Raw genomic sequence first — 9,068 nt, 5'->3', positions numbered from 1 at the left:
TTTTCACTCCCATTTTCTATATTAAGGCTTTTCACTTTTGTTTCTGGAAAACTATCAGCATTCTCTGTTTGAATGTCCTGTCTCTCTTCATGCCCCTGGGCTTTTATTTGTTCCATGGTTTTCTGCAAATTCTTAATTTCCTTGTCTTTTTTAAAAATCAGTTGGGTATGTGCAGCCTTCATCTGCTCATACTGGTATTTAAATTTATCCATTTCTTCCTTCTGCTCCTGTAGAGACTGAAGTAGTTGCATTTGACTCTGGTTTTGATTGTCAATGACCTTTTGATGATGTGTAACTTCCTCTTCCAGATGATTCTTGATGACATTCAGTTGAGACACCTCAGATTCTAGTTCTGTGATACTATCGAGGGTTTGAGGCTCAGCCACAGCTCCAACTCGATTCCGCTGTTCCCTAAGTCTTTCCAATTCTTCTTGCAGATGTCTGTTTTCTTCTTTCGTGGAGCTAAGACTTCTGTCTTTTGCCTCTATGGTCTGCCTTAAAGTTTCATTTTGTTTTAAGGCCTGAGAACACTTATCTAAATCCTTTTGCAGTGCTGAACTTTCTTGTTTGAGTTGGTCAATAAAAACTTCTTTCTCATTTATAAGTTGCATCAATTGCTTCTGTTCTTCTAAACGAGATGCCAACATTTCCTTAGTTTCTTTTTGATCAGTAGCCATTTGCTCAATATTCTTTTTGAGTCCTGCTATTTCAAAGTCTTTCTCTTGACTGAGTTGCACTACACGCTCCTGTTCCAGCTGTAAGGCAGAGGTATTCCAATTACATACATTTGAGAGTTCCTGAATAGTCTGCCTGTAATTGTTTGCTTCTTCCAACAGTCTCTTTTTGGCCTGACACAGTTCTACTTGTATCTGTTCTTTCTCTCTTTTCAGCGTCTCCATAACAGTGTCTTTTTCTAGAGAAATTTTGTTGTTACCAGCAATACATTCTTCCAACTGATGCCTTACACCTTCACATGCTGAAATCAACTTGTCATTTTCCGTTTTGAAATCAAAAGCAACTTTCTTTAAATTTTCATTGAGCTGTTCTACTTCGGCAAGATTTTACTTCAAGTTTGTAATTTCGACTTCCCTTTCTTTAAGCAAGTCATCCGTAAAATTTCTGTTAGAGTCTTCATTAACAGCATGTCTTAACTTGTTCCGAACTCTACATAATTCCTCCTCCTTTTGGCTAATGTGTTCCTTAAGTTCCAGGTTTTCCTGCTGGATGTTTAAACTATTTTTTTGTGACTGACTTAACTGACCTACTAAATCTTTGACTTTATCTTCAAGCTTCTGCTTGGTTGAATGCAAATCACGGAGGCTCAGTGCACTCTCAGTTAACTTTTCTTTCTGTACATGCAATGCTTTAGTTATGTCTATATTATCCTCCTCAAGTTGATGAAGTCTCTCTTTTTCATCCTCTAGATCTTGTTTCAACTTCTTGATTAGACCATTTCCTTCATTTTGCTGTTTTGATAGCTTGTCTATTATCAAATTCATGTGCTTTGTATCTTCCTGGTGCTCATTGTCCAGTTCTTCTAACTGAGCTATCAGCATTTCCTTTTCATTAATACTCTCATTCAGTTCTTGCTCCTTAGCCTCCAAGTTCAGTGATAAGTCATGTATTTGTACTTTCAAATTCATGTCTGTTGAAGCCTTATTTTTAATGACTTCACACTCCCGGCTAAGTTTGCAAAGTGATATCTGAAGTTCTTCCTTTTCTTGACTCAATAATGACTTCTCTTTTTCTAAAACTTGCACATGCATTTGAAGTTTCAGATTGTCTTCAGCAAGACTGCTATCCTGTCTTAAATTACTCAGTCTCATTCCTTCATTTGCAGCATCAGACACGGCTTGTTGTAGTCTGAACACTTCTCCCATTGATGAACTCTGTGGAGGAATTGTTCCCTTTTCTGCCTCAGGATCACTCTCCTCCCTCACAGAAGGCTTCAATTTACTACATTCCAGTTTCAAGTTTTCACACTCTTCAATTATTTGTTGCTTTTCCACACTGAGCTGCTCTTTTTCTCTTTTCAGGACATCTCCGTCGTGTTCTGCAGAAGATAATTTTTTCTTTATGTCTTTTATTGTATCCTCAAGTTCTTTGATTCTTTTTATGGACTCTAGTTTTTTCACTTTGTAGAACCTGAATCATGTTTTGCATCTCCCAGACATGAGACTCATCAGTTACTGTAACTCTTGAGTCACCTTCATGTAACAGCTTTTCAAGTTCTGCAATCTGTCCTTCATAGTCATTTGACACCTGTTGATGCTGGTGATTTAACTCCGCCAATTTCTGTTGATGTGCATTCTGCAAAATGGACATTTCATTTTGGTGGTGATCCATGTCCTGACTTCGGTTTTGTTCCAGGACTTTAATAGTATGCTGTAGTTTGCAGATTTCACTGAGTCCATAACCGAATGAACAAGGTGCTCTGGTTGCTGGTACACCACCCACTCCTGAGGTACTGATTGAGCAGCTGAATGCAGGCTCAACAACTGCTCCCGTACTGCCATCTGGCTTGCTTGAAGATGGCTGATTTCTACCTGTTCGTGTTGCAGCTGATTTTGGTAACTTGTAGATCGAAGGTTTATTTGAAGCTGTGATGCTTCATCCTTTTTTTCCAGATCAGTACAATATTTTTGAAGTCTTGTATTCTCGGATCTCAACCTTGATTCCGGGGCTTCAATTTTCTTTCTCCGACAACGAAGTGAACCAGCTTCCACAGCTTTGGAGACCTCCACAGGCATATCTATTATGCAGTTGGAGACTTGGCCAGTAGGGGAAGCCAAGCTGCCTCCCACCTGACCCAAGGACTGGCCCAAGCTGAAGCCTAGGCCTCTAAACCACGAAGACATTGCTAAAGCTTCAGAGAGCCCTCAGCTCTACTCCAAAAACAACTCTAGGGCCACCCACCTTCCAGCTGAATGTCCTGGAGCGTTGCTAGGGTCAATTATGACCAAAACATTCAGGGTTCCTGCCACCCTTGGTGCTCTGCCTTAAACATAGAGGCCTGGCCTGGGCTTTGACCAGGAACTTTCCGCCAGGGGCTCAATCACCACTGCGGGGCCTCTGCTCCCTTCCTGGACTTTCAGCCCTCGGGTTGGGTGAATTCTCCCACAGAGTTAGTGACTCCCCCAGCTCCGTGGGCTGATCCTGCCACCTCCATGCTGGCCACCAGTACACCCATCCTAGAGCCTTTACCCTGTCTTGGAGGCCAGAAGTTGAAGTTCTGTCCTTAAGGACTCAAGCTCTTTTTTCTATGCAATCTAATCTGTTAGTGATAGTTTCCAGTGGAATTTTATTTTATATATATACGACATTGGAATGCATTACAATTCTTATTACACATTTAGAGCACAATTTTCCACATATCTGGTTTTATACAAAGTTTTTGCACACCAATTCATGTCTTCATACATGTACTTTGTATAATAATGATCATCACATTCCACCAACATTTCTAACCCCATGCCCCCTCCCTTCCCCTCCCACCCCTCTGGCCAATCTAGAGTTCCTCTATTCCTCCCATGCTCCCTCTCTCTATCCCACTCTGAATCAGCCTCCTTATATCAAAGGAAACATTTGGCATTTGCTTTTTTCGGAATTGGCTAACTTCACTAAGCATTATCTTCTCTAACTCCATCCTATTACCTGCAAATGCCATGATTTTATTTTCCTTTATTGCTTGAAAGGTTAATAAAATTGAGAACTGTTTGCTAATCTTGTTCCCAGAATGTGCTGTCCCCAACTGCCAAACTGCAGAATGTATCCCCTCACCTGGTTGCAGGCAAACCGCCCACTCACCCTGACCCGTCAATGAACTTCCCTCCCTGCCCTCTCCAAGGAAAGTATATAAGCTCTGCTTAAGCTGTTCTCAGGGCTCTTTGCTCTATTCAAGTGAGCTCTGAGCCCCAGCATGCTGGACCCCAATAAACCCTTTGCTGTTGCATGAGACAGTCTCTTGGTGGTCTCTTCCTCCGACGCTCGCCTGACCGTTACAGCTGAGTAATATTCCATTGTGTATATATGCCACATTTTTTAATCCATTCATTTATTGAAGGGCATCTAGGTTGGTTCCACAGTTGAGCTACTGTGAAGTATGATTTGTATCTTTCATTTCCAGGAGTTATGACTGGTTTCTTTTCAATATTTTTGTTTCTTTATTGGAGTGGTTTTCATCTCCAATATTAGCTTTCTTTATTCATTGTTTAGATCTTCTTTTAGTTTAACGTTTTAATAATCATTTTTATAATCTTTGTGTGATATTTCATCTACTTCCATATCTGTGGGATGCTTTGTAGGCAGATTCTGAATTTTGGAGGAGATTTCTTGGCCTATTTCCTCATGTTTTCAGAGGTCTTGGTTGCACTTGTGCATCAGCTGAGATAGATTCTTGTTATCTTTTTTCCTTTATGAGTAGATATCCCAGGTGCAACCTGTGGTGCCATCTGTGATTGTTCCTCCTTGGAATCTGTTTTTTGTTTTTGTTTTTTTTTTTGGTTTGGGGGTTTTGGTTTTGTTTCCCCAATTCTCTGCCCTTGAAGTAATGTGAAGGCTCAGGTGGGGCTAGATTATCATTTGTGGAGTGAGATTTGCTGTTACTTACTTGGCTGAGTTGTGAGTATTATTCCACAGCAAGATCTCAACTCTGTGAACTTAAAATGTTCCAATCACTTTCCAGCCCCTCTTACAGGAAGTGGGAACAAGGAATAGCACTACTGTTAGCAACAGTTGTACAGTTTCTGCTGTCCACTTTGACATCTACAGCAATAATTGCCACCTATACAGGAATGTTGAGGGGAGCATCAGTACCATCAATACCAAAAATAAAAAATCATGAACTCAATCGAGAATTAAACAGCAGGTATCTACTATGTCCTTTAAATTATCAATAACCACAACCACATGGATTGGGTAAGAATTGAATTAACTATCTAATTCTATTAGTCAGTGGAATTAAAGATTCTTAAGAGAAAATAGGGTAGGAAGGCAAGAAAAGTTTGAAATATGTAAGTAAACAAAAGAGAGTCAGGAGATAGGTAGCTGATGTTGACTATAAAGAAGGAATTACAAAAAATTAACTAAAATTAAAAGACAAAAGAGGAGAGAGAGCATGAAAATTTGGTACTGGGATGGGGAAAAACTAAAGAAGTGGGATTAAGGACAAAAAACAATATACAAACAAACAAATGTAAGATCAAAACAGTTCAAACCTATATATAATTATATCCCACCTATGTCAAAACAAGGCTAAATCATAAACACATGCAAAAGAAAGCAATTAAATGAAAGTAAAATTACATAAATATATATTTTTCTAATCCATCCACACAGTGAGAATACACACACACACACACACCTCAAAACTTGCAGAATAAAAACAAATTATAAAGAAATAAAATACAATAATTACCCAACCGCAGGAATATGGTTCATTTGTCCCACAGCTAATAAGAAAAATGTGTATTATATGGTATAAGCTATGTAATTGCTTACACACATCATAAATTACGCAAATAAGTTCAAGAACTACAAACTCTCTGAAAGTTCATGCATTCTTTGAATCTGAATTAAAAATATAGCACTCTTCAATAGGGGAGGCACTAGAGTGACACAAATAAAATAAGAAAGTCAAGTATAAATACACATGGAAAAAAGAATTTATAAAAATACATATAACCAATAGTATGAAGTCATTGAATGGATTAAGAAAAAATTAGGTTATGAAACATCATGAATAATATATCTAATTATGTTTTTGACAAAGTAGCTATGGTTGAGTTTCAAGGAGCTAGAAATATTTAGCCATGTCCAAATGAAGCACTGTTTTCTCTGGGCTAATTATTCCCAGTTCTTCTCTCATAACTTATGTGGCTTAAGGTCAAGCACTTTCACCATTCTACTCACATCTCTTTGGATATATTCTGCCTTGATATAATCCTATAGAAGATGAATAATAACAAATGATAGTTGAAGAATAGCCCGATTGGCTGCTTATGCAAGAGACCCAATCTATTTTGTATTGGGGAGGCCATTTTGTAATAATGCAGCCTAAATTGAGAAGTGCTTTGTAGCATAGTCATATTTTATCACTCACTCATATTAAACTAATTCTCCTAATCTGACAGATTACATTGGCATACACAGGTTACACTCCAGCATATGCTGGAACATGGAACTCTTACTGTCATTGCATAACATATTCCTCACTTGCTCATCCTGAACCTTATGGAATAGTGAACAGAATATGACATTTGAGAATAAAATTTGGTTTAGGAAAGTGAATATTTTATGTTGAAACTAAATATGGTCTACATGGGAAAATAAATTTTGAGGATATTCTCATTATCATATATGTTCTTTCTACAACATCTTCAAAAACAGAGAGTATATTCTTCAAAAAGATGAATTATATTCAGGAGGCTGAGTCAGTAGGAGTCCATGTTCCAGAAAAAAGTAAAAAGGAAAATGGAGATAGGAATGTAGCTTACTAGTAGAGGATTCTTGGGTTCAATCGTTAGTACCACAAACCACCACCAGCACAACAAAAAACAACAACAACAAAAAGAAAGTGTAATTCTAAGAGTTCGTATTTATTGAGACTTTACCGTGAGCCACAGTAACACTGTGAAGTAGATCAAAATGTATTTTAGAGATTATTTTAGATTATTAGACTAATAAATAATTTAGATTATTTTAGGAACCGATTATTTGCTGTGATTCTTACATAAAGAATTTTTTCAATTTATTTTTTTATTTGTTCTAAGTAGTTATACATGACAGTAGAATGCATTTTGAACATCACACATAAGTGGAGTGTAACTTCTCGTTCTTCTGATTATACATTATGTAGAATTATACAAGTCATGTAATCATATATGCACATATGGTAATAATGTCAGATTCATTCTACTATCCTTCCTACCTAACCTCACTCCCTTCTGTCTGATCCAAAGTTTCTCTATGTTTCCCTACCCTACTCCCTTACTGTGGGTTAGCATCCACATATCAGAAAACATTCAGCTTTTGGTTCTTTGGAATTGGCTTATTTCACTTACTATGATATTGTCCAGCTCCATCTATTTACTAGCAAATGCCATGATTTCATTCTTGATGAAGGGTGAATAATATTCCATTGTGTATATATACCACATTTTCGTTATCCATTCATCTACTGAAGGACATCTAGGTTATTTCTACAATTTAGCTATTGTGAATTGTGCTGCTATAAGCATTGATATGGCTGTGTCCCTGAGTGTGCTACTTTTAAGTCCTTTGGGTATAGACTGAGGAGTGGGATAGCTGTGTCAAATGGTGGTTTCATGCCCAGCTTGCCAAGGAATCTCAATATTGCTTTCCAAATTGGCTGCTCCAATTTGAAGTCCCACCAGCAATGTATGAGTGTAAATATTTCCCCACATCCTCACCAACACATATTGTTGTTTGTATTCTTAATAGCTGCCATTCTGACTGGAGTGAGACAAAATCTTAGAGACTCATGCTATGTAGCAGGCAATCTTAAGAGATGGGTCCTGAGACCTTTACAAATTCCCCAAACCAGAAATACCATTATAGCATGGAATTCCTCCCATAAAGTGCAGCCAAGTATTACTCAAACCTTTTAATTAACTCCTTAAGACTTATATAATTCTGTGAATTGAGAGCTAGATTCATTAATAAAGCTAATAATAAAATTATGTCTGGAAAATTTATTGAAAGTTTGTGAGTTTTCTCTCCTTACCTCCTCACAGAATGCATGACAAAATTCATCATATGCATCCAAGCCACTTGTCCATGTGGCATTCCAACTTCATAATTCATCCCAAATTTCTATTTTTCTGAATAAGCACAGATTTCTTCACTTTTTCTTCAGTTATGGGCTGATACTATTTGCTGGTTACATTTAGAATGTTTTTGCTGTTACCTTGTTTTGCTTTTTCCCTGTTTGTTCCTTTTGTTTAGAGGGGGCATTTTCCAAAAGATATAGAGACTTTCCTGTTTCACAACAGGTACATGGATGGAAACATGAGCTAAGAACTATAAAGTCAGGCTGACATGAGGATGCTTGCTGCTGAACAGGCTCGAGCCCAGGTTAAATGAAAACTCTGCAAACCATGTGTACATTGACAAAGTTCAAATTATTACATTACGTGGACCACTGGAGTTCCTTGAAAGCAATCAAAACTGCATACGTAAATTCTCTAAATGTCTAAGTTGTTATAATGATTTTTAAATTTTTCTAATATAATCTGCAAATATATAGCCTTTCTAAAGGGGGGTGGGAAGGAGAATAAATTAGTGAGAATTAGTGATCCCTGTGAAAGGAGCTGGGTTATTTGCTTTACAATTTAGAGACATGATATCATTTATTTAATTCTTCCAACAACTTTTTTGTTTTGCTTTTTTGTTCTGTTCTGTTTTTGTTTTACTGCTATTCATCCAACTAAGGCCTTGCTCAGCCCAAGTGTGTACTCTACTGCTAAGCTCTACCCCAACCCCCTCCCAGTAAATTTACGAGTTAGCTATATGATTCCTACTTTTATTTATTTATTTTTATTTATATATGACAGTGGAATGCATTGCAATTCTTATTACACATATAGAGCACAAATTTTTCATATCTCTGGTTGTATACAAAGTATATTCACATCAATTTATGTCTTCATAAATATACTTTGGATAATGATGTCCGTTGCATTCCACCATCATTTCTAACTCCATGCCCCCTCCCTTCCCCTCTAATTCCTCTGCCCTACCTAGAGTGCCTCTATTCCCCCCACTATGAATCCTATCCCACTATGAATCAGCTTCCTTATATCAAACAAAACATTCAACTAACTTCACTTAGCATTATCTTCTCTAACTCCATCCATTTAACTGCAAATGCCATGATTTTATTCTTTTATTGATGAGTAAAATTTCATTGTGTATATAGGCCACTTTTTTTTTTTATCCATTCATCCACAGAAGGGCATCTAGGTTGGCTCCACAGCTTAGCTATTGTGAATTGTGCTCCTATAAACACTGATGTGGCTGTGTCCCTGTACTATGCTGATTTTAAGTCT

The 9,068-nt window shown here is 37.4% G+C and overlaps 1 protein-coding gene across 1 annotated transcript in view; it reads right to left on the bottom strand.

Moving 5' to 3' along the window:
* LOC107153728 (thyroid receptor-interacting protein 11-like) overlaps positions 1 to 2,885 on the bottom strand; it is a 17,786-nt gene extending 14,901 nt beyond the window's left edge. Inside the window, 3 exon segments of the mRNA XM_048801456.1 lie at positions 1 to 2,135; positions 2,137 to 2,454; positions 2,457 to 2,885. Coding sequence (XP_048657413.1) covers positions 1 to 2,135; positions 2,137 to 2,454; positions 2,457 to 2,858 — 2,855 coding nt within the window. The 5' untranslated portion in view covers positions 2,859 to 2,885.
* Between the last annotated feature and the right edge of the window lie 6,183 nt (positions 2,886 to 9,068).

Source organism: Marmota marmota, unplaced genomic scaffold (assembly GCF_001458135.2).
Source record: "Marmota marmota marmota unplaced genomic scaffold, marMar, whole genome shotgun sequence".
NCBI lineage: Eukaryota > Metazoa > Chordata > Mammalia > Rodentia > Sciuridae > Marmota > Marmota marmota.
Note: the sequence above shows the minus strand (reverse complement) of the source record. Positions and strands in the feature narration are given on the sequence as shown.